We start from the raw sequence: 26,680 nt of genomic DNA on the forward strand, positions 1-26,680 counted from the left end.
AGCTAACTCTCTCTCCTCTGCTCTCATCCTTCTAGATCTATCGGCTGCCTTCGATACTGTGAACCATCAGATCCTCCTCTCCACCCTCTCCGAGTTGGGCATCTCCGGCGCGGCCCACGCTTGGATTGCGTCCTACCTGACAGGTCGCTCCTACCAGGTGGCGTGGCGAGAATCTGTCTCCTCACCACGCGCTCTCACCACTGGTGTCCCCCAGGGCTCTGTTCTTGGCCCTCTCCTATTCTCGCTATACACCAAGTCACTTGGCTCTGTCATAACCTCACATGGTCTCTCTTATCATTGCTATGCAGACGACACACAATTAATCTTCTCCTTTCCCCCTTCTGATGACCAGGTGGCGAATCGCATCTCTGCATGTCTGGCAGACATATCAGTGTGGATGACGGATCACCACCTCAAGCTGAACCTCGGCAAGACGGAGCTGCTCTTCCTCCCGGGGAAGGACTGCCCGTTCCATGATCTCGCCATCACGGTCGACAACTCCATTGTGTCCTCCTCCCAGAGCGCCAAGAACCTTGGCGTGATCCTGGACAACACCCTGTCGTTCTCTACTAACATCAAGGCGGTGGCCCGTTCCTGTAGGTTCATGCTCTACAACATCCGCAGAGTACGACCCTGCCTCACACAGGAAGCGGCGCAGGTCCTAATCCAGGCACTTGTCATCTCCCGTCTGGATTACTGCAACTCGCTGTTGGCTGGGCTCCCTGCCTGTGCCATTAAACCCCTTCAACTCATCCAGAACGCCGCAGCCCGTCTGGTGTTCAACCTTCCCAAGTTCTCTCACGTCACCCCGCTCCTCCGTTCTCTCCACTGGCTTCCAGTTGAAGCTCGCATCCGCTACAAGACCATGGTGCTTGCCTACGGAGCTGTGAGGGGAACGGCACCTCAGTACCTCCAGGCTCTGATCAGGCCCTACACCCAAACAAGGGCACTGCGTTCATCCACCTCTGGCCTGCTCGCCTCCCTACCACTGAGGAAGTACAGCTCCCGCTCAGCCCAGTCAAAACTGTTCGCTGCCCTGGCCCCCCAATGGTGGAACAAACTCCCTCACGACGCCAGGACAGCGGAGTCAATCACCACCTTCCGGAGACACCTGAAACCCCACCTCTTTAAGGAATACCTAGGATAGGTTAAGTAATCCCTCTCACCCCACCCCCCCTAAGTTTTAGATGCACTATTGTTAAGTGACTGTCCCACTGGATGTCATAAGGTGAATGCACCAATTTGTAAGTCGCTCTGGATAAGAGCGTCTGCTAAATGACTTAAATGTAAATGTAAATGTAATTGTTGGAAATCAGGCCTACTACTGTTCTGTCGTCTGCAAACTTGATGAATGAGTTGGAGGCGTGCATGGCCACATAGTCATGGGTGAACAGGGAGTACAGAACGCATCCTTGTGGGGCCCCAGTGTTGAGGATCAACGAAGTGGAGGTGTTGTTCCTACCTTCACCACCTGGGGGCAGCCCATCAGGAAGTCCAGGACCCAGTTGCATAGGACAGGGTTCAGACCTAGGGACTCAAGCTTAATGATGAGCTTGAAGGGTACAATGGTATTGAATGCTGAGCTATAGTCAATGAACAGCATTCTTACATACGTTTTCCTCTTGTCCAGATGGGATAGACCATTGTGCAGTGTGATGGCGATTGCATCATCTGTGGGTCTGTTGGGGCGGTAAGCAAATTGAAGTGGGTCTAGGGGGACAGGTAAGGTAGAGGGGAAATGATCCTTTACTAGTCTCTCAAAGCACTTCATGATGACAGAAGTGAGTGCTATGGGCGATAGTCATTTAGTTCAGTTACCTTTGCTTTCTCGGATACAGAAACAATGGTGGACATCTTGAAGCATGTGGGGACAACCGACTAGGATAGGGAGAATATGTCCATAAACACTCCAGCCAGCTGTTCTGCGCATGCTCTGAGGACGAGGCTAGGGATGCCGTCTGGGCTGGCAGCCTTGCGAGGGTTAACACACTTAAATGTCTTACTCACGTCAGCCACGGAGAAGGAGAGCCCACAGTCCTTGGTAGCTGGCCATGTCGGTGGCACTGTGTTATCCTCAAAATGGGCAAAGAAGGTGTTGAGCATGAAACATGATGTCGGTGTCCACCACGTGGCTGCTCTTCCCTTTATAGTCCATGATTGTCTCGTGTCTGAGCTGTTGAATTGCAACACCACTTTGTCTCTAAACTGCCGTTTTGCCTGTTTGATTGCCTTACGGAGGGAATAACTACACTGTTTGTATTCAGCCATATTCCCAGTCACCTTGCCATGGTTAAATGCGATGGTTCGCACTTTCAGTTTTGCATGAATGCTGCCATCTACCCACGGTTTCTGAATAGGGTAGGTTGTAATAGTCACAATGGGTACAACATCCCCTATACACTTCCTGATTAACTCAGTCACTGTCTCAGTATATTCGTCTTTGTTGTTCTCAGAGGCTACCTGGAACATATCCCAGTCCGCGTGACCAAAACAATCTTGAAGTGTGGATTCCGATTGGTTAGACCACCGTTGAATAGTCCTTAGCACGGGTACTTCCTGTTTGAATTTCTGCCTATAGGAAGGGAGGAGCAAAATCTAGTCATGATCAGATTTGCCGAAGAGAGGGCGGGGAAGGGCCTTGTAGGCATCCTGGAAGTTGGAGTAGCAGTGGTTGAGTGTTTTAGCAGCGTGAGTACTACAGTCATTATGTTGGTAAAACATTGGTAATGTTTTCCTCAAATTTTCTTTGTTAAAATCCCGGCCTACAATAAATGCGGCATCAAGATATGTGGTTTCCAGTTTGCATAAAGTCCAGTGAAGTTCTTCGAGGGCCGTCGTGGTATCGGCTTGAGGGGGAATATACACGGCTGTGACTATGACCGAAGGTATGTGAGGTATTGCAGGTCGGTTGAACAAAAGGACTTGAGTTCCTGTATGTTATCACAACATCATGAGCAATTAATCATGAAACATACACCCCACCCTTCTTCTTCCCAGAGAGATATTTATTCCTGTCTGCGCGATAAACTGAGAAACCAACGGGTTGAACGGACTCATACAGTATATCTCGAAAGAGCCATGTTTCTGTGAAACAGAGTATGTTACAATCCCTTATGTCTCACTGGAAGGAAATCCTTGCCCTGAGCTTGTCAACTTTATTATCCAGAGACTGAACATTAGTGAGTAATATACTTGGAAGCTATTCCAAAAGTTACTCCAGACTGTATGTAATAACTGTCACGTTCTGACCATCGTTCGTGTGTGTTTTCCTTGTTTTAGTGTTGGTCAGGACGTGAGCTGGGTGGGCATTCTATGTTGTGTGTCTGGTTTGTCTATTTCTATGTTTGGCCTGATATGGTTCTCAATCAGAGGCAGGTGTTAGTCATTGTCTCTGATTGGGAACCATATTTAGGTAGCCTGTTTTGTGTTGGGTTTTGTGGGTGATTGTTCCTGTCTTTGTGTTTGTGGCACCAGATAGGACTGTTTTGGTTTTTTCACATTTCTTGTTTTGTAGATTGTTGTACTTTCATCTTTATTAAAGATGTACAAAACTAACCACGCTGCATTTTGATCCGCCTCTCTTTCCCCAGAAGAAAACCGTTACAATAACATATGTCACGATCGTTTGTAGAAACGGACCAAGGCGCAGCGAATGTTGAGTTCCACATTATTTATTAAAAAGTGAAACTAAGCAAATACAAAAATAAATAAACAATAAACTAACAACGAACTGTGACTACAGAGATGCTATGTGTACTAACTCGAAACAATATCCCATAAACACAGGTGGGAAAAACAGCTACCTAAATATGATCCCCAATTAGAGACAACGATTAGCAGCTGCCCTGACTCACTTCACCATAGAGAAACAATAGCTCTCTATGGTCAGGACGTGACAACACAAAACATTTCCTGGGCTAATAACGTAAGAGATAACACATAAAAAACAAAATACTGCAATGTCCTAGGTAGACTAACATATGTTTTTCAAAAGGACAATGACCCAACACTCCTCCAGGCTGTGTAAAGGCTATCTGACCAAGAAGAAGAGTTATGGAGTGCTGCATTAGATGACCTGGCCTCCACAATCACCCAACCTCAAACCAATTGAGATGGTTTGGGAAGAGTTGGACTGCAGACTGAAGGAAATGCAGCCAACAAGTGCTCAGCATATGTGGGAACTCCTTGAAGACTGCTGGAAAAGCATTCATCATGAAGCTGGTTAAGAGAATGTAAAGAGTGTGCACAGCGGTCATCAAGGCAAAGGGTGGCTACTTTGAAGAATCTCAAATATAAAATATATTTTGATTTGTTTAACATTTTTTGGTTACTTCATGTTATTTCATAGTTTTAATGTCTTCACTATTATTCTACAATGTATAAAACAGTAAAAATAAAGAAAACTCTGGAATGAGTAGGTGTGTCCAAAGTTTTGACTGATACTGTATATAGAATTGTAATATTTTCCACCACGTGCTCCAACCAGGGGGGAAGGGGGTTAGAAATGATGCAGGCAATGTTATTTGATAGACTTAAATTCTAAATATAGTAATTTTATAGATTACCTACCCACTTAAAAAAAAACTACCCTCTGCATGTTCCTTGCATCTTGCACCTTTCTTTCAGCAAGCTGAGGAGCCTATATTTAACTGTTATGTGGGAGGAGAGGTGGCGGTACTCTACCCCAACGACTCCACACATGGAATTCCAACCGGAGCCTCTGTCGTAAAACAGGCTTCAGGGTAAAGGCCTTGCCTCGACCTGACATTAAGGGGCATTTAAAGTAAAGACACTGTCTGATTTGCCATGGTGATGAATGCCTAACCCCTCACAGGCCTTCTGTGAAACACTAAACTCCCCTGGGCAGCAAATGAGCTCTGACTGTTCTATTTTATTTGATACTATTTCATTCAGTAGCGTCCCTGCCTCACTGTCCACCCCAATTACCCAGCATTTAAAGAGAGCTTTACGTGGCCGCGGCCTCCGCTAGCCCTGATGGGAGGAAAGGTCCCACTCTGTCCCCACCTAAATCCCTGGGACTGGGTGAACTAAGGATACTCTCCAGGAACATCTACATGTACTGTAGCCCCCAAAGGGACAGGCACCTCTGTGGACACATAGAAATGGACAGGCACCTTTGTGGACATATATAAAGGGAAATGCACCTCTGTGGACACATAGAAAGGGGCAGGTAACTCTGTGGACACAAAGAAATGGACAGGTACCTCTCTGGACTGATAGGAATAGACAGGCACCTCTGTGGACACATATAAAGGGACAGGCACCTCTGTGGACACACTGAACTGAAAGCCTCAGAAGACACAGTGCAACATGCAGGTATTAGTCTACAGTAGCATTGCTCCTTGTGAAGGAGAGAAGGGATGGATGGATCCTAGCACCCCCCCCCCCATCCCCAGAAAGAGACCCAGAGAGAGGTCATCACCTCCTGCCCAAACAGGAAGGCAGATCAAATGAGGATCATGTTTCTGCACGGTGGAGTGGAGGAGAGGGCAGCCGCCAGGCCACGGAGTCTGACCTGCTCCCGTGCATCGTCTCGGACCAGACACGCACAGACATACATCTGCTTGGCTACTTAGGAGAGCCTCACTCTGGGGAAGAGCGATATGGAGAGAGAAATATATAGCTTGAACATCCCTGAACCTTACCAAGGCATCAAATAGGAGGGCAAAACAGGAGTCATCATGAGGCTCCCTAGCCCGGCTAATCTCCTCTCCTTTCAGCAGTACACTCTCGACTCTCGAATGTGTTAGACACAATTAAGATGTGAATGGAAGTCATCTGATATAATTAAGACCATTTGGTTTCTTTAGGGTGGTTTATAATAGTGCAGCATAAATATTTATTCCTGGCGGCTGATGGGGAGGATAAAAATGGGAGTCATAGGTGGACCTCACCAAACACTGAGAATTCACGCTCACTGCTCCCTGCCAATACCCCGAGGACTCCCGGGTGAGACTGTAACATTTTTTTCCTGCAGTAGAGATCAAATAAGAGGGCCCTTATGTTACATTTATTGTGTTTAGGTCTTCCATTTTTCCTAATAAATGAGTGACAGCTTGAGGTGGGTCTGGGGCTCTTTTGTAGACTTAGTATTTTTCCCCCAGGTCAGAGAGGATCAGGGTTTAACAGCAATCTGCACAAGGAGGGGAGAGTGGAGAGCATATCTAATTGCTTTCATATGCCATATTATTGGTTGATTTAAATAATCACAGACACCAGGGCGCTGGGGGTGCCATGCCTTTAACCCCTGGATGGCCCAGCGGACCACTGACTGACTGGCTGGCTGGCTGAGTCCCTGGCTAACTGACTAGCTGCCTGGCAAACTGGGCGGACCATGCCGGCGAGCACCGAGCCCCTGATACCAGCCACATGAACACGTTTCTCATGAGAGTGTTGCACGTTTACTGACTAGCTGCCTGGCGAACTGGGCGGACCATGCCGGCGAGCACCGAGCCCCTGATACCAGCCACATGAACACGTTTCTCATGAGAGTGTTGCACGTTTACTGACTAGCTGCCTGGCGAACTGGGCGGACCATGCCAGCGAGCACCGAGCCCCTGATACCAGCCACATGAACACGTTTCTCATGAGAGTGTTGCACGTTTACTGACTAGCTGCCTGGCGAACTGGGCGGACCATGCCAGCGATCACCGAGCCCCTGATACCAGCCACATGAACACGTTTCTCATGAGAGTGTTGCACATTTACTGCATTTCCACCCAGCTGTCGTATCATCTGTAAACATTTCAGAGAGAAAGTCTTGCTTTGGCCAATATGAAGACAGTTCTCACATAAGAGCAGAGAGCATGATCAGGGCTGGGGGACATTCAGGAGTGATGATGTCATGCCTGTTAAGGAAAAGGTGCTTCAGAGCATCTGAGATCCTGAATCTACCCTGAAACACGGGAGAAGACAGAATCTACAATAAGGATCCTACTACATATAGGTCAGGATGCCTATCTGCATGCCTGGTGGTGTTCTGTGAGTTGATTATAAAAGAGTGAAATAACACATCTTACCAGTCAGGTCTCTCTTCAGCTTCCTCATGTCCTTTGTGAGGTCTTCAAACTTGACCTGAGCGGCCAGGAAGAAATCCTGTGGTTCAGGAAGTGGGAATGCACTCTTGTCTGTTCCTGCGTGCTGTAAACCAACAAACAACCCATAAATGACAAAACATGAGGAAAATCCAGAAGTCGTTAGCTTTTAGTCCATTGTAGATAATGTGTTCATAAATATTGTACCTCGTCGAAATTGCGCAGATAGTATGCAACCACATAATCCACCAGACTGATACGATTGTCCTAAAAGATACAAAGGTCAGACAGGAAGTATACTGTAGATAAAACCAGTATAATACGTGTTCATGTGTGATGAGTGTACCCTGCTCTTGACGTCCTTCAGTTTGGGCAGGATCTCCAGGCCAAACCCATCAGCTTGACCTCGCGTCCTGTTGCCTCCGTTCATGTAGTTCCCAAAGGCTAGGACCAGCCCTATCACATCCTTCACACTTCTACAGTCCAGCAGATCCTGACACACACACACACACGCACACGCACACACGCACACACACACACACACACACACACACACACACACACACACACACACACACACACACACACACACACACACACACACACACACACACACACACACACACACACACACACACACACAGTCAGCATGTTATAAGCTCATACAATAACAAACCAAGATTGAAGTCATGTCCAGTCTTACTTTGCTCACGGTGGAGACTATTTCTACTTTGCGGTGGATGGAGGACATGGAGTCGAGGAAGATAGACTGGAATATGATGCAGTGGGACCGGCCAGAGAAGTCTGGAATCTGGGAGAGTTCATACAAGAACCTGCACAAGAGGAAATAATGTGTTATGACAAAATTAAACTAAATGTCCAACAGGAAGAACTATTTTTAATCCTTGGCTGCGCTACTTCCATACACACACGGCTGAGTCAGTATAGCTTTTAACTAGCAGCTGATAGTCATGAGTCGTCCTGCTCTGATAGTTTGATAGGTCCAGGGTCAACTGAAGGAGGGCCAGAGCACTGATTGATCAAAGGGAGCATCAGGCCGACTCATGTAAACAGGGACATATCCGAGGAGAGCAGTAATATCCTGTGGGATCAGGCTGCTGATGGAGGCAGACACTGAGTGGGTATGACTCACAGTCTAGTGACAGCTCTGTTCAAACATGGCCCTCAACCCCACAGTGACAAGTCATTAACAGGCCAGCTACGTTTAACCCCCATGGGAGAGACGCCTCCCTGAGAGCCAGCAGCCGTCTAACTCTCTCGTTCACTCAGACACACACGTGTGAACACACACACACACACACACACACACACACACACACACACACACACACACACACACACACACACACACACACACACACACACACACACACACACACACACACACACACACACACACACACACACACACACACACACACACACACACACACACACACACACACACACAGTGTAAGACACACAAACATGCAACACACACGCAAACATGCACGTGTTTCGAGTCAGTCAGACAGCTATGGAGCTTTCAGATCATGGAGGTTGCAAACAGACCAGGAACAAATATTTACAGTCTGAGTAACAATAAGGAGCTTGGTTTATTTACTTATTAAAAGAGAAATAAACACAAAATTGATGCCACCTTTTCTAAGTTATGTTTATGTTAAATATCTCCCTATAATGGTTTGGCTCTAAAGAACCCCGAGATATGACGAGTGAGCCTCAGGCTGCCAGAGACCAAAGTGTTTCATAATCAAACTGTTTGTCTCTGGCTGTACACATTAGAAACCACATGATGCATTAAAAAAAAAAAACTCTCAGCCAAAATCAAAGTAGCCTCTGAAATTGTGTTGCCATGTTTTGAATTCACAGGAGGGGATGGTTTTCTGTGTGTATGAGGTTGCAGTTCTCTGACTGCAGTAGAAGTCAGGGTCCAGTGTTCTACTACCCATCTCCCTGAACCCTTGGGTGCTGGAGAAGTACTCATACTGTTCAGGCTTGTCCAGTAGCTTCACCTCATCCTCCTTGGATGTTTCATAGTGTTTTTTGATCTTCTGCAGCTCGTCACTAGTGGCCCTCTGTGATCACACACAAACAGGACAGGTTAGAGGACAACAATAGAGCTGTAACAATGAACGATTTAGACATAGTCAATGCAAAACAAGACAGAATAGCAATAGACAAATGTTGAGTGTGATATCACTGAGAAATGAGCTGTAGGCTAGCAGATGTTATGGAGCACTGGTGTAGTTTAACAAAAGCATGCGGAGAAAAATACTTAATGGCCCAGTGTGGTCAAAAACGTGATTTTCCTGTGTTTTATATATATTTCCACACTATGAAGTTGGAATAATAGTATGAAATGGTGAACATGATGATAATGCCCTTTTAGTGTAAGGGCTTTTTGAAAAGACGACAGGAAATTTTGGGTGGTAAATTAGTTAATAGACCAATTAGAAAGAGAGTTCAAACTTCTCTGCCAATAAGATCAAATTTTCAGATTTCCCCTCCCCACTCAGACCACTCATAGACAGTCATCGCAGAATTATTTTTGACTATTTTAATTGAAAACAATCACAGTAAGGAACTTAATTGTTACCATAAATGATTTGATATTGTGATAAAAACAGCTGCATTGGACCTTTAAAAGGGAGTTTGGCATCTCACATTTCTCTCATGCTGTTGGATGACTTTACAACACACTTCTGAATACTCACATTTTCATATAAAGCCTCGATGGTCTCCAAGTCCACCACAGAGTTATCCACAGTCAAAACAGCTGGAACAATACATTCACTTATTAGAGGCATTCTCTTAAAAGATGAAATATGTTGGGCAAGCATGCTGTCTCAATTGCTTCCTGGGTTTGGAGCCCAACTTGTCAAAGAGGTTAAATGCATAGACATGCTATGTACAAAAGGATTGGATAGCAACTAAACACTAGCATATTTCAGATGCTAACATACACATCACGGATCATCATAACCCTCCTGCTGTGTTCGTTTCATGTTAATTCATTCTGTGTTCCCGGTCCAAAATGACCGCCCCATTATAGCTGATTATGAAACCATAAAAATACATATATAATCACCTAATGTTGTGTTAGATCTTTGTATCAACTTACATTCTTGTGAACATTACAAGTTTTGAACTTCTGTTTGCTATTTATGGCCAGTAGGCCGCATTGACCTGAGCTCATACAACTCGTTTTTGAGTTTTAAAAAAGCATAATGTATGGATTATTTTCACTATAACAAATACTCAGATATTGTATATATTGAAACATATTGTGCTATTTATCACAGAATACACAGAATATACCAGTGTCACGATCAAAGATATGATCAAGAGCCTCACACAGTATATTGTCTGGCCATTGTGCTGCCACAGATTGAATTGTGAGCAAGGCCTCAAAAAAGCTTTATATTATATACCAGAGCTGCAAGAAAAGTTCTATGTATTATTGAAACAATGTTGCAATTGTTTGTGAGAATGCCAACAGGTGTGGTTCCTGTGGGGGAAAGATTCTATTGGGGAAAGGTTCCAGTGGGGGTTGTCATGGAAGCCAAGAAGGGGAGTGAGGTGTGTGTGTGTTCAAACACATATGCATGTGGGGGTCTGGGAGAGGAAGTGTGTCCATCTGATGAATGGGCATGTGCCTGAACTCAATTTTATACACTAATTGTAGTCTCACACATTCATTTCTAATGACCGGTCCTTTCTGACCGGGAACACCACAGGTGTACAAAAGTTAAATAAAACACCCAAAATGTTATGAAAATCATCCAAATGTATTTTGTGTGTTCAGGTGCCCTGTGTGGACAAAGTCATGGAACCTTGTTGTCACGTTCTGACCTTAGTTCTTTTGTTATGTCTTTGTTTTAGTATGGTCAGGGCGTGAATTGGGTGGGTTGCCTATGTTTCCTTTTCTATGTGGTGTTTTTGTGTTTGGCCTGGTATGGTTCTCAATCAGAGGCAGGTGTCATTAGTTGTCTCTGATTGAGAATCATACTTAGGTAGCCTTTTCCCACCTGTGCTGTGTGGGTGATTATTTTCTGTTCAGTGTTTTTTCAGCACCATACAGGACTGTTCATTTGTCATTTTGTTTCAGTGTTCAATTATTGTATTAAAGAATATGGATACTTGCTGTGCATTGGTCATCCTTTTCTTCCACCTACGACGACCGTTACACTTATAACAGTCAGATTAAATGAACTACATTTTTCAGAGAGAAAATGTGTAAATCGGTCCAATTCGACCAGAACACAGCAGGAGGGTTAACTATGTACTTTAAATACATAATACTCATGTCTATTATTTTGATAAGTCATTTAACATTAGACAACTTTTGAGGTCTGAGATGTCTGACAAATTTTAATTTTGGAGTGAGTGAATGAGAATATTAGGGAATGGTGGGGTATCTGGGAGTGTGGTCAGGCAGGACAGGGCAGCTGTGGTGTCAGAGCACAGCAAAGCAGTGCCCAGAGCCCACCTCACACGGGGGCTCTCCTCTCAGGCCGACATGCAGAGGACTAAGCCTATAGGCCACGGGTCACAGGAGAGAGCCTGTAACTGTTTAACCCCAGGACCTGTAGCCAGAACCACCACAGTCTCCAGTAATGATCTCTAAAGGGGGGCTGCATAGAGAGAGGAGGGGGGAGAGAGAGAGAGAGAGAGAGAGAAAGAGAAAGAGAAAGCAAGTCTCTTATCAGCAAAAGAGAAAGAGTGTGAGAGAAAAAGTAAGAGACGGAGAGCTCTGCTCAGTGTCTCAGTGAGACGAGTCATGGCTTTATGGCTGGGTGCAGGTCAGGGAGGAAAGGAGAGAGCATAGGAGGGAGCAGACTGGGAGGGATGGCTCCTTGTCTCATAGCTGATATGGATCTGTGTGCTGTCAGTTGCAGACTGCAGAGCGACACCTGCTCTCAGATCAGCCTAAAACAGACCCAGTGTGAGTGGAAACAAGCCCCTCTCCACACCACTGTAGCTGCGTCATGTCTCAGTCACATGACTAGCAAAGAGCCACCAGTGAAGTCAAGCCAGAAGCACATGACTGTACTGTATAGAGCAACACCCTGGATTCATTATGACATGTCACCTTCAATCTCCACTCAAGGCCTCCAAATCAGAAGAAAAAGATCTGCGTCCCATAATCCAAGCATTCTTCCACTGACGGCCACAGCTTCCACAAGCCCCCACGACCAGCTAGGGCAGTAGAGCAGCCCTGGAGGCTGGATTAGAGTGGAGAGCAGCAGGCTGCAGAGCAGGCTGGAGGTGGTGGCCATTTCCTACCGCTTATTAGAGTGGATTACTCAAGGCCTCAGCACGCCCGCCATGCAACCGTCAATCACACACCAAAGGAGGGCTGCAGTGCAGCACAGTGCTCTGAGCCAAGGGGGCCAGAGCCTGGATATCTCTCCACACCGGGAGATCAAAGGAACCCCGTCGCAGCCTCACTCCCTTTCCCTCCACTTCTCACTCATCGCTCAGGGTGTGTGGTGTGTGTGGTGAGGTGTGGGGGAACCTCCCCTCTGCCTTGAACTGCGGTGGCCCAGGAGGTCCCCCAGCCAGTCTCAGGCCCTCCGTTGGCCCCCTCTCTCCCCTCTCCCTGCACTGGGTAACCAGAGCCCCCCTCCCTTGTCTCCCCCCTCCCTAGTGGATGTAATTACATTACATGTCCCATGTCCTTTTAATTTGCCAACAAAGAGCAGGCAAGCAGGTGAGGCCAGGGACCAGGGCCCTTAGAAGTGCTTATTAGGCCACTCTGCTGAATTGTCAGATTCAAATTGTCCATTTCACCTACACCTCCCATTAAGGCTGTAGGAAGCAGGCTCATGCTGGGAGAGAGCAGGCTCTTTTATTGGGGGTTCTTTACCTCGACACCGACAAAAAGAGGAGAGAGAACAAAAAAAATGAAAACCAAAAACAGTAGCTTGACCCAATGTGTTGCTTGGCTTGCATTGGGCTGCCGTTTTATAGTGGCGGTGTGGTGTCTACTGACTGCAAAGGTGGATTTATACACACTCAGATCATTAGCAGGGTGTCGCTCCCATTAGGTGGTGGAAACCGTCACTGGCAACAATGAACAGATCCGCCGGGCCACTAAGACTGCCAATCCCTCCACTCCCAGTCGCAGTATCGACCCAACGCACCCAGGCTTAGAGCTATGCACAGGACGGATTTATTCATCCCCCTCCCACCGCTTTTCATACCCCGCCAACACCTCTGAATTTCTTTGGGACTCCCACCCGCTACCGCAAGAACTGGTTCCGATCCTAACCGCAGACCTGCAATGTTATTTTAAGGGTATGTGACGCAGATCACTTGCCAGCCATGGTCCCAGCAATTTTTAGCCCTACAGGTAATATCAAAATGTGCTAAAATAACCTAAGAAATAGGTTAAAATACCCAGAGATTCTCACTTGGCCCATTATATTAGGCTATCGGTATTACTGGGCTATGTCAGCCAATAGATTAGACATTGTTTGAAGACAGCGGAGTTGGAGAGATTTGCACTTTATCTTGAGCAACGTTTTATAGCCTGCATTTTAGGAGTGGGACTATTTTCAGACGGAGACAAATATGGGTGATCAATATGTATTTCTAGGGAAAGTAGCAAAATGTAGCATAAACATATTTAGAAATGACATTTCCTTGGAAAGATAACTGCCCCGGGCTTCTCTGCCCATTCATAGGCTATAGCCTAGTCTATTTAATTGAGACCATATGCGCGCGCACCTGATCTCGAATGTATGGCTACTGAACTTGAAGCAGCAAGAATGATGAGAGCGGGTCACGCCCTGATCTGTCTCACCTGTCTTCGTGATTGTCTCCACCCTCCTCCAGGTGTCACCCATCGTCCCCATTACCCCCTGTGTATTTATACCTGTGTCCTCTGTTTGTCTTTTGCCAGTTTTTTTTGTTTCGTCAAGCCTACCAATGTTTTCCCTCTGCTCCTTTCTCTCGATTGTTCCTGTTTTCCCGGTGTTGACCATTCTGCTTGCTCTGACCCTGCCTGCCATCCTGTACCTTTGCCCCACCTATCTGGAATACTGACCTCTGCCTATCCTGACCCTGAGCCTGCCTGCCGTCCTGTACCTTTGTCCAACCTATCTGGATTACTGACCCCTGCTTGCTCTTAAACTGTTGTTACTTCGACGTTGTCTGCATCTGGGTCTTACCTGAAACGTGATAGTACGAACTGGCCATGACTGACACAGCAGATCCAGGCCAGCTGCGCAACACCATCTTCTCCCAAGGAGCCACCATCGGTAGACACAAGGAATTGCTTCAAGGCCTTATGGAGGGGGTCCAAATGTTGGCTGAACGCCATGACCGGGCGTTGGACATTTTGCTGGAGCAATTTTGCAGGTTGTCTGGGAGGCAACCTACCATGGTGGTAACCCCACAGCCCCTCAGTAACTCAGCTGTTAGCTGTGCCATCTCATCGGTCACTCCACGTTCTCAGGAGCCCCGCTTACCTCCCCGGAACGCTTCTATGGAGAGCCGAGCACCTGTCAAGTGTTTCTAGCTCAGTTTGCCCTCATCTTCGAGCTTCAGCCGTCCCCTCGGATAGCTCCAAGATAGCCTACCTCATCACGCTGATGTCCGGCGGAGCTCTTGCCTGGGCTACTGTTGTTTGGGAACAACAGCTGGCCAGATGTGTTAGCCTGGAGGGGTTCGTGGGAGGGGTGAAGAAGGTTTTTTGATGCCCCGTTCTCCGGGAGAGAAGCTGCCTGGATGCTAATCCAGCTTCGTGCAGGACTCCTGCAGACTATGCCGTGGATTTCCGCACGTTGGCAGCGGAGAGTGCTTGGAACCAGGAAGTGTTGTTCGATATGTTCCTGCACGGCGTCTAGGAGGAGGTCAAGGACGAGCTTGCTGCTCGGGAGTTATTTACGTATCTCAATTCCCTCATAGATTTGCCCATCAGATGGGCGATTACGGGAACGACAGAGGGAGAGGAAATTCGATTTCGCTCACACGTCCAGGGATTACACCTTGCCTCCGATTCATCCCAAAAGTCCCCGATGGCCCCATTGCTGAGAGAACCCGAGGCTTCCCGACTTCCCCCGAGAGTCGCCGAAGACGCCGAGAGTCACCGCCTCCCAAGCCTATGCAACTAGGCAGAGCTGGGCTTTCGCCAGCGGAACGGAAATACAGGATCAACGCAAAGAGTTGTCTGTATTGTGGGACTCTTGGTCATTTTGTGTCCTCTTGTCCTTTAAAAGACCAGGCTCACTGATAGGAGTGAGTACTCTGATGGGCCATATGGATAACTTTTCTGCTTTGCTTGTTCGCACCCCTTTTCATGCCAATCTGCTGTGGGGTTACCAGTCTAAATCTCTCCGGGTCCTCATTGACTCTGGAGTTTTTTGGACGCTACCCTTGCTTCCAAGCTGAACATCCCCACTCAGCCCCTCTCCATTCCAATGGATGTTAGAGCACTGGACGGGCGCTCTATAGGCCGGGTCACTCATTATACCACTCCCATCAACCTACAGGTGTCTGGGAATCACAGGGAGACGATTCAATTTCTACTCACCAAGTCTCCTCAGATTCCCGTGGTTTTGGGATTCTCCTGGCTCCAGCAACACAATCCCCTCATCAACTGGTCTACTGGTGCCGTCACGGGCTGAAGTCCATTCTGCCACGCCAAGCGTGAAGTTAGTGCAACTTGCTCCGGGACGTCTTCCTGGGGGCTCAGAAAGTGCCCCGGACCTCTCCGCCATTCCCGCGGAGTACCAGGACCTTCGGGAGGTGTCCAACAAGGCCCGGGCCACTTCACTTCCACCAAACCAACTATATGACTGTGGGATTGACCTTCTCCCTAACACCACTCCAACCTGGGGACTGTAATCACTGTCGGGATTGGAGACCAGGGCTATGGAGACCTACGTTGGGGACCCCCAAACTTCAGGATTAATACATCCTTCATCCTCTCCCGCCTGCACAGGGTTCTTCTTTGTAGAGAAGAAGGACAAGACCCTGCACTAGGGCTGGGCGATATGACGATATATATCATGTAACTATAGAAAAACATCTATCATTTCATTTTATTTTGTTGTGTCGCAAATCACACTCTTACGGCAATATTTTTTGTCAATTGGACGATGCTTTGGATGACGGAAGTTTGCAACACAAACAAACATGGAGGAGAGTGAACGTGACACAGAGCACAGAGACACGGGGCTCATACCTAAAAGAGGGGCTACTTCGGTCACATGGACGTGGTTTGGGTATGAAAAGTCCGACACAGACCAGAAAACCGTCCTCTGCAAAATATACCGCAGGCTCAAACACCACTAACCTCTTTTATCACCTACGCAAGAATCATGTCAAACAGTACAGAGAGAGTCTACGGAGGAGACCCAACAAAGTACAGTCGAGTGCTCAAAACAAACCCCCGACTCAGACGTTGCAAGAGGATTTTTCCCGCGGCACACTAAATGGCAAAGAATCAGGAAGATGGAAGGAGATAACAGCTGCCATTACAACTTACATCTGCAAAGACATGGCCCCAGTTTACACAGTCAAGAAACGGGGGTTTCGTGAGTTGGTGCTGACACTCAACCCAAGGTACTAAATGCAAATTGATATGTGACACGTATTAATGCCAAAATAACATGCAAAACAGGCAAGCCCCCCAAAATAATATATATTTCAGGCCTATATTTATTTTGTTTTCAACTATATTTGAAATGTTTTCTATTTACCTTTTAAGATTTTATACAGTAATATTTTATATTTTGTTACATGCTTAGGAGAAAATGTGCACAAATGTTCTAAATAAAAGGAGAAATACCTTTTATTTGTTGAGTATAATTCAAAATGTAATAAGAAATAGGCCTTTACATGTGGTCATTTTATATAAACTACTAATTCATTGAATTTACAGAAACTGTGATATGTCGTGAAATGTATGTTATTGGGATAAGGAATTACCAATATCGGGATATGAGATTTTGGCCATATCCCTCAGCCCTACCCTGCACCCGTGCATCAATGACATAACGGCGAAGAACCGCTACCAGCTCCCACTCATCTCCTCTGCCTTAGAGCCGCTCCAGGGGGCCACCATGTTATCCAAGCTGGATCTACGGAACGCCTACCACCTGGTGCGGATATGGGAGGTAGATGAGTGGAAGACCGCCTTCAACACGGCCAGAGGCCACTACGAGTATTTGGTCATGCCATTAGGCCCCCTGCTGTGTTCCAAGCTCTGGTAAATGATGTTCTCCGCGACATGTTGAATCGGTTCGTCTTCGTCTACATTGATGACATCCTCTTCTTCTCCCGCTCCGCATATAAAGCAGAAAGATGACCGTTTCCAAAGAATCTGAAGGACAACAACAATATTTGAATCCCAAAATTGTCTGTCTGACCGACCGCTCCCAACCGCAACATGAAAAATGCTGATTGTACAATGATCTCCGTCAGACCGCAGGTCCTGCCGTCGTCCCGCGAAAATGCAGCCCTCTACCCTGGCTGTCGCTAACGGATCCAATTTATGCACGCCTAACCGCTGTGTCAGATGTTCCCTGCACCATTCACATATATAAACACATATAGTCCAATACACATACACAACCAAATACTCCACTCCTCTTTAGCTCAAAAGGGAAAATATTGATGTGATTTTGACCAGTGTAGGAAGGATTGAAGCTGGTGAAACAGAATTCTCAGCAAAAATGTCTAATGTCATTCCAATGCTGTTCACTCACAACATTATGCACTAGTTTGGGAAACTTGGAAATCTTCCATGTTCCACATGAAACACAAATTCATCTATAAAAGTGGAACTAGTCACACATTAGGACCTGTCAAGAGGCAGGAAACTATTTGTGCCAGGCTTCAACATGTCTTCACTAAAAATAACCACTTGCATCTGCAATTTATCAAGTGTCTTTTCTAATCTAGTGAAAATAGGATTGCAACTGATGTTTATTACTGTTTAATCGAAAAAAGAACAGCCTTGTTTAACAGACAGGAAATGAATGGTTTTCAGAAATAGCACAAAATCCTCCTGTAAAAAAAGCTGCCAAACAGCTTGGTTTTAACACAGACCATTAAATGTTTGCTCTCACCTTGCTGAATGTCCTTCATTTCCAGGTGCAGACTTGAGATGAGGATGCCCACTGCTTGGGAACGTTTCCCATCCAGCAGCTTGATAATCTGCAGGAGAGACATACCGGTAAACGTCATAACTTAATCACAGTGATTATATCGGAGAGCGAGAATAATATTGGCATTATATATCCTTTATTTGATCACCATATCCATTTGATTCAAGTGGCACCGTTTATACAGTTGAAAAGATCCAGACCTACAGTTCATTGAAAAAAATGCAATTAAGATTTATTATTATATGATATGCTGTACACACTGTAAGTCATCCACTGTCTTTTTCCCAGAGAGGCCAAAGGAAAGTATCACTTAGTCACTACCCAGAGCCAGACCACTTGAAGATAGATTGACTCTGGGGGAGACAGAAGAAGTGCTCTAAAGAAGAGTAACATACAACATACTAACATCTCTCTGGAGTGTCTGGATTGACCCTAATGCCAGACTCATCTACACAATGTCATAATCCTTTACGGTCCATGTAACAGGCAGGGATTGAGTAAGGATAGAAACCCACAGGTTTCAGCATGCCTTATCAAATGGCATCCCTAACAGTACAGAGCACAGAGTACAGAGAACAAGTTCCCCTGTAAAAGTGCATTAATTATATAGTAGGGCCCAGGACAATATCAGTATCACAATACTCATTTGTATCGTGGCAAAGAAGCAAAACACAAAGCGGATTTGATTTCTTTAGGAAAACAGCCCTAATGTTGGAAACAAACATCATTATGTTGTCATCCAGAGTCACATTTCCTAGCTGTATAACACATTATTTTACATAAAGCAGGTTTTTAAAGGACCACAGAGTTTGGTCTGCTTCTTGTTTTAATTTTTACCATAAAAACAAACATCACAATACTGTGACAGCCCTACGATATAGTCAAAAATATTAAGTCACAGGAAAGTAAAAAAGTAAACCATAAAAGGACATATTTTCAGTGTGGAAGAGCCGGCAAGGTTTTTTTTTATAACAAACTATAAATTCACAGGATTTTTATTTGTGCCTACACATGGTCACAATTACTTATGACTGAATTACCCATAAAGCTAGAAACAGTTTTGGCAAGGTAAAGCCCAGCTCTAAAACTTAATGTCTCAGCCTTCTTCATTAGGTAACACTGGCCATTATTACTGCATCTCAGCTACTGGGCCATCCAGTGGGAACCAAGGAGCAGAAGCCTTAGAAGTGAGTATTGCGTTACAGAAGGTAAGAGTGCATGCTGCTTCCACGTCCATTACTAATATCACACTGGGGATCTCCTGTACAGGGACATGAGAGGGGCACAGGCAGAGTGAGAGGCTTTTCCAACACCTTTAATGAACTGCACTGGTTGGGCCACACTAAAAGCCTTCCAGGAACCCTGGCCACTCGCTGTGGCTCCAGAAGCACCAATTAGCCCGACCAGTTAACTTAATGAGAAAAGACAACTGATCTGGAGGAACAAGCCTGGATGCTTACTCTCAGACACGCAAGGAAGGAACCTGCTGATGCTAAGAGCTCTCTGTTCGCAATCCATGACAAGTATGTATCAAAAGATAACAGCTACCTCCAGTGGACACTGGGAGAACTACCCACCAATCCAAGCCAAGGTGAAGTCCTTCCAGCAGACCAAAAAAAACCCACTTGAAATAGACTGGAGACATTGGTTTGACATTGAAATGAAGATTGAAATAACAAAAGGAAGACAGTGGTTTGAGAAGTTGCAGGTGGCTGGTGTTGGGGAGAGGGCACCAGGTTCAGCAGAGAGCTGATAGTTTATACAGCCATGGCTGAGGGGGCAGGCAGCTATACGGGTGACTGCGAACCAACCATGTCTGAGTTCACCCACCCTGGAGATACGTTACAATAACAAATGGATCAAGAGAGCTCATAAATTACCACCTCCAATGAACGCTCAACATCTCCACACAACGTTCTGCACTCTCCATGTGTTAATCTTACACCCACTCTCCCACGTCACACTCAACACTCAAAATATGCTTTTAATAAACCTCAGTGTGAACGACCATAAGTCATCTCTAAAGACGTAGGGTCTGAACAAATTAAAGCCACTGTTTGTTTTACAGCAATCCATGGTGTACAAACTGGATAGGAGCTTGATTCGTGTGGGTGGTGGGAATTGCTGTGTAATGTTTATGCAGGCCGTATTACTGGTGTACACGTGGGGCGGCGGGCGGGCGGGCGGGCGGGCGGGGGTATGGTGAGGGGGACAGCCTGCCGGTCCTGGCACAGTAAATCCTGTCGGGGTGTAATCTAAACAGCCCCCACGCTGTGGCTCGCTGGGTTTCCTCATCTCATCTCTGTAGCACTCCACATCGCTCCTGCAGCTCATATCATCACACCCAAAATGCAGCGACACGCGCAGCCTCTCCTCTCCACTTTAAACACCCCCACAGGTGTCCTCTCCTCTCCATTGCTCTCCTCCCGCCTCAGTGTGGAACCGAGTGGAGCCACATGCCTACAATTACCCCCAGTCTGGTGTAGAGTAGCCTGGGCGGCCGTGGAGTGTGGAGGCTGACAGGGAGCTTATTCCCCTGCATGTCATCTCTGCTGCTTTGATACGATAATCAGTGGGCGAAAGGAAAGGCATCCAGATTAAACAGCAGCTTTCATTTGTATTGGACACATGATAATCAAATAAAATTTTATTGGTCACATACACATGTTTAGCCCTGTACGTACTCATTCCACCAGACCCCTTTCTCCAACACTGATGGTCCTGTGTGTGGAGCTGTCCTTAATAAGGGAGGTGAGTAAAGTGACTGATCTCCATAATGCACACACACATTCCAGTAATTTCCCTCTGACTGGGATCACAGGCGTTAGCTGATCTGGCAACACTTTCTAGAAAAGTAACAAGTGCGATAGGCATGTATAGCTGTACTGTCATCACATACACCATTGTGCCCTACAGCCAACATGCTTAGTGCACTGAAAACCATAATGTGTGCAGTGTAGCTGCTCTTCATAAATTGATAGAGATAATTACTGGGCAGAGATTAACTGACTTGTCTCTGTGTTGTGTCATATCGGTGTGGTGGCGAGGCCAGGACAGGACTATTGGCTTGTCAGATTACCTCTGGGGCAGATATTGCAGAGTAAGGCAAAGCAGCGCTCTTCATTGACCCTGTGTCTCCGCAGGCCCAGTCTGGCTCTGTCTGTTAGCTAGCTAGATGACAGTCTGCTCTTCACCTTTCCATCCCCCTCTCCTTTCCCCTCTCCTCTTTCCCTCCATCCTCCTTTCTCCATCCCCATCTCCGTTCCCCTCTCCTCTTTCCCTCCATCCTCCTCTCTCCAGCCCCCCTCTCCTCCTCCCTCTCCATCCCCCTCTCCACTGTCCTCTTCACTTTCCTCTCTATCCCCGTTTCCTCCCTCCTCCTTTGTCCAGTCAGAGCCCATTGTTCTGGGAACCTATCAGCAAATGATGATTCAGAGAGTTTGAACGTTGGTAGTATAAACTTTTAGGGATAAAAGAAGTAAACAAGTTACTTTTGTTTAGCTGACCTTTCTAAAAGTGTTGGACTGCCAAGGGGCTGTAGCCAACCTTTTCCACAGTTGGTAGCGTCTCCCAATAATCATAGCTGAACCCAGGCTGCTCTCTGGGCTGAGTATTGTAACCCAGGCTGCTCTCTCTGGGCTGAGTATTGTAACCCAGGCTGCTCTCTCTGGGCTGAGTATTGTAACCCATGGCTCAAAGGACAATAGATATCTATACCACATATTGTCTCTACCATCTCAAATAAGAATGACAAAATCAAATGTTAGTTCATGTAGTTTTCACGAAGGAGAAGTATCCCCCTTTCTAATGGGTTACGTGCCATTGGGTCTGCACAGCTCAGGCCAATTCTCAGGGCCCATGCTGTAGTCAAGTCCAATGCTGCAACTCTGCACTTCCGCAGCCATGTGTGTCAGCGCTCCCACTGCCCCCATGGCCCTAAGTGTGGCGTCCAAGCAGATAAAATCAGCCATTGTACCAGACTGTCCCCTTCCCAATCCATACACATTCTGATCAATCTGTCATGGCTCCAGTCCACTCTAGAGGCCTCAGTGTGGGTGAGTGTGTGTGTCCATCTCTAGTGCTCTCCATCCAGTCTGGTCACTCTGAACCCATCAACTGGCCCAATATTTGATCAAGCTCAGCCAACTGTCTCCTGTCTCCCTGACCCTGCCTGCAGGGCTGGCCCCTAAATCAGCCTCCTAGCTCACGTTGATATCTGACTCAGCTGCTTTCCCAGTAAGCATCTTTTGGATGTCTTTTCCAGACGTTGATGTCAGGTGCATTTTAAGTGCTGATTGAAAGGCGAAAAGACTTATTTTCCAGACGTCGAAAATATGTACTTTTCGAATGTTGAAATCAGGTGCATTTCACATGCTGAATGAAAGGTGAAAATACATCTTTTCAGGATGAAAAAAAATGTTGAAAAGACATGTTTTTCAGTCATTGATTCTATGGTTAAATTTCAACTGCATATTTACATGATCAATGAAGTAAGCAATATATCACAATAATACTTTTTCAAGTCTCCTAAGATAGGAAAGAGGAGCCAACTGAAGACTGCAACAGAATGCTTTATTGCTCCCTCTGTCACATGCACATATGTAAGCTTTTTCAAAAGCTTTAAAACTGGCAGTGATGACGTTCAAAGTAGTCCAACCCACAGAATAAACCAACAGACCACTTCAACTACAATAACATTTCAGTAACAGTTACAGCTTTTTGTTGTTGTTGCTGTGACTGTGATATGTTGTTGTTTATCTACCTTAGTTGAATGCACTGACTGTACGTCACTTTGGATAAGAGCGTCTGCTGAATGACCAAAATGTAAATGTAAAAACAAGCATTTCAAGAGCCCCGCCCCTAAACAAGTTCAAATTTGAACCAAATCTGTTTCACAAGTTTGAACATCACAGGACAGACAGTACAGCACAGATTAGTACATCAGAACACTGTAGAGCTACAGTAAGGTACGGTACAGGACAGTAAAGTTTAATTCAGTAGAGTTTAATTCAGTAGAGTAAAGTACAGTACAGTGCAGTTCAGTAGAGTAGGGTGGAAGTCGAAAAGATTTTTTTTCTTCATAAATAACAATTGTTTTTCTGCATCAAGTGTGAAGGAAATCTCGAGCTTTTGCTCACCTGATATAGAATACCTCATGGTAAGCTGCAGACCCTTTATCTACCAAGAAAGTTCTCAAGCCAACACCACTCTGGCACTCAGCGAACTGTATGGGGCCATAAACAAACAAGAACCGGCTCACCCAGAGGCAGCGTTTCTGGTGGGCGGTTACTTTAACGCGGGGAGACGTTAAATCATCCTACCTCACTTCTACCAACACGTCTCCTGCGCCACTAGGGGCGCTAAAAATCTAGACCACTTTTATTCTACCCACAGAAACGCATACAAGGCCCTCCCTCGTCCTCCCTTCGGCAAATCTGACCAACAAAAGCCCAAACAGGAAGTACCAGTGATGCACTCAATACAGAAGTGGTCGGATGAAGCAGACGCAAGACTACAAGACTGTTTTTCTAGTACAGTACATGGGCTTCATCAATAATTGCATAGGTAATGTCGTCCCCACAATTACTATAAGAACGTATCTGAACCAAAAACTATGGATTACAAGCAATATCAGCTATGGGGTAAAAGCCTAGAGCTACTGGAAACAAGGATTCAGACATGGATGGATAGAAAGAAGCCCTCTACGACCTCCAACAAGACATTAAACAAGACATTTAACATTACACTGGAGTGTGATGGGACAAGAACATCCCAGCCAGCCAAACCCTCCCCTAACCCAGGCAACGCTGGGCCTCGTGGGTCTCCCGGTCACGGCCGGCTGCAACACAGCCCGGGATCGAACCCGGATCTGTAGTGATGCCTTAGACCGCTGCACCACTCGGTAGACCACAGCCCACTTTTCTATGCTCAAGGGGAGAGAGAGACAAATAGCTAGACTGTTTTACTATTAAAGTCAATACTAGTATTGTTTTCAATTTCGTAAGTAGTTTATGTTTCTTAACCAGGCAAATATAAATAGTAGGCTGGTGACTGGTGGTTACAAGGAAGCAAGATAGTCACTTGCGCGATGCGTAGCTTATGACTGGAGGCGGAGCCAGAGTGGAGCCTGCCTGCCCACAATCACTGTGTGTGCCAGGTGTGGCACGTCCTTCCCACTGCTAGAGAATAGAAACCTCGCTGCTCTGCGCACCCAGTGCTGCAAATATTCTGCTTATCATAGTAGCCTATCCAGTCCAAGTGCAAATACAAGTCACGAGAAGGTGAGTCTGAGTCACCAATGGTAAAGTCCAGGTTGAGTCACAAGTCATGAAAGTCCTGGACTCGAGTACTACAGCACTGGCACACTATTGTTTACTTTTCTTAAATGTACTCTATTGTATTGTACTGTACTGTACTGTGCTGTACTGTGCTCCACTGTACTGTGCCGTAATGTGCTGTACTGTGCTCTACTGTGCTGTACTGTACTCTATTGTATTGTACTGTACTGTACTGTGCTCCACTGTACTGTGCTCTAATGATCCCACAAAACACAGTGGGGAAATGGCTGCCTAAATGTGATCCCCAATCAGAGACAACGATAAACAGTTGCCTTTATTTGGGATCCATACCAGGCCAACATAGAAATAAAACAACCTAGATTACCCACCCTAGTCACAACCCGACCGAACCAAAATAGAGAATAGAAAGGCTCTCTATGGTCAGGGCGTGACATCTACACTGCTTTTATTTAGTGTACTGTGTACTGTACTGTAATATTCTGTACTCTGCTGTGCTCTACTGTGCTGTATTGTACTTTACTGTGCTGTCCAAAGGTGTGAAACATACAGTGGGGCAAAAAAGTATTTAGTCAGCCACCAATTGTGCAAGTTCTCCCATATAAAAGATGAGAGAGGCCTGTAATTTTCATCATAGGTACCCTTCAACTATGACAGACAAAATGAGAACGAAAATCGAGAAAATCACATTGTAGGATTTGTAATGAATTTATTTGCAAATTATGGTGGAAAATAAGTATTTGGTCAATAACGAAAGTGTATCTCAATACTTTGTTATATACCCTTTGTTGGTAATGGCAGAGGTCAAACGTTTTCTGTAAGTCTTCACAAGGTTTTCACACACTGTTGCTGGTATTTTGGCCCATTCCTCCATGCAGATCTCCTCTAGAGCAGTGATGTTTTGGGGATGTTGCTGGCCAACACGGACTTTCAAATCCCTCCAAAGATTTTCTATGGGGTTGAGATCTGGAGACTGGCTAGGCCACTCCAGGACCTTGAAATGCTTCTTACGAAGCCACTCCTTCGTTGCCCGGGCGGTGTGTTTGGGATCATTGTCATGCTGAAAGACCCAGCCACGTTTCATCTTCAATGCCCTTGCTGATGGAAGGAGGTTTTCACTCAAAATCTCACGATACATGGCCCCATTCATTCTTTCCTTGACACGGATCAGTCGTCCTGGTCCCTTTGCAGAAAAACAGCCCCAAACATGATGTTTCCACCCCCATGCTTCACAGTAGGTATGGTGTTCTTTGGATGCAACTCAACTCAAACACGACGAGTTGAGTTTTTACCAAAAAGTTATATTTTGGTTTCATCTGACCATATGACATTCTCCCAATCTTCTTCTGGATCATCCAAATGCTCTCTAGCAAACTTCAGAGGGGCCTGGACATGTACTGGCTTAAGCAGGGGGATACGTCTGGCATTGCAGGATTTGAGTCCCTGGCGGCGTAGTGTGTTACTGATGGTAGGCTTTGTTACTTTGGTCCCAGCTCTCTGCAGGTTATTCACTAGGTCTCCCCGTGTGGTTCTGGGATTTTTGCTCACCGTTCTTGCGTGGAGCCCCAGATCGAGGGAGATTATCAGTGGTCTTGTTTGTCTTCCATTTCCTAATAATTGCTCCCACAGTTGATTTCTTCAAACCAAGCTGCTTACCTATTGCAGATTCAGTCTTTGGTGGCTGGCTAAATACTTTTTTGCCCCACTGTAGATGTCTATGATTGTTTTAGATTTGGTCCGTACCAAAAATCTACATCCAGTCTGAACAGGACCAATATTTTTTCATGATTTCTCTCAACCAATAACTATTACCAGGTTTCGTAAGAAAATGACTATTAAACTTAGTCAAAAGGACAATCAAAAGAATATTCCAAATCAAGGAGTAGGACAGTTTAGTCTACAGCTGATTGTGAAGTGTAAGCAGCAGCTAAAGGTGGATCCTACCCAGCTGTGCTTCTATACACAGGGCCAGGGAGAGGAGAGGAAAACTGAACTCACTGCCACCTGATAGCCTAGTTTGATGTACCACAAGAGCTTCCTACACCAATCACCATGGATTGGACAGTCGGGAGGAAGACGAGAAAAGAGAGGGGAGCAATTTACTCCTGGCAAACTTTGTGTTGTTCCTAGATTAGACTCCATGTAAATGCTAGGATACTTGTTTATGTGGCTCTACTTGGGCTAACTC

The 26,680-nt window shown here is 45.9% G+C and overlaps 1 protein-coding gene across 5 annotated transcripts in view; it reads right to left on the reverse strand.

Annotated features, from left to right (window-relative positions):
- Positions 1–26,680, reverse strand: part of LOC124046429 (formin-like) — a 143,133-nt gene that overhangs the window by 64,273 nt on the left and 52,180 nt on the right. For 4 of the 5 annotated variants that reach the window (XM_046366781.1, XM_046366782.1, XM_046366780.1 and 1 more), the window contains 7 exons: positions 18,158–18,245; positions 9,791–9,852; positions 9,063–9,151; positions 7,759–7,888; positions 7,402–7,548; positions 7,263–7,322; positions 7,041–7,161 (listed from right to left, as the gene is read on the reverse strand). In XM_046366781.1, the coding sequence (XP_046222737.1) occupies positions 7,041–7,161; positions 7,263–7,322; positions 7,402–7,548; positions 7,759–7,888; positions 9,063–9,151; positions 9,791–9,852; positions 18,158–18,245 (697 nt within the window). Of the gene's footprint in view, positions 1–7,040; positions 7,162–7,262; positions 7,323–7,401; positions 7,549–7,758; positions 7,889–9,062; positions 9,152–9,790; positions 9,853–18,157; positions 18,246–26,680 lie in introns of those variants that run through there. The other variant, XR_006841013.1, reaches the window with a different exon arrangement.

This window comes from Oncorhynchus gorbuscha, linkage group LG10 (genome assembly GCF_021184085.1).
Source record: "Oncorhynchus gorbuscha isolate QuinsamMale2020 ecotype Even-year linkage group LG10, OgorEven_v1.0, whole genome shotgun sequence".
NCBI classification, from domain to species: Eukaryota; Metazoa; Chordata; class Actinopteri; order Salmoniformes; family Salmonidae; genus Oncorhynchus; species Oncorhynchus gorbuscha.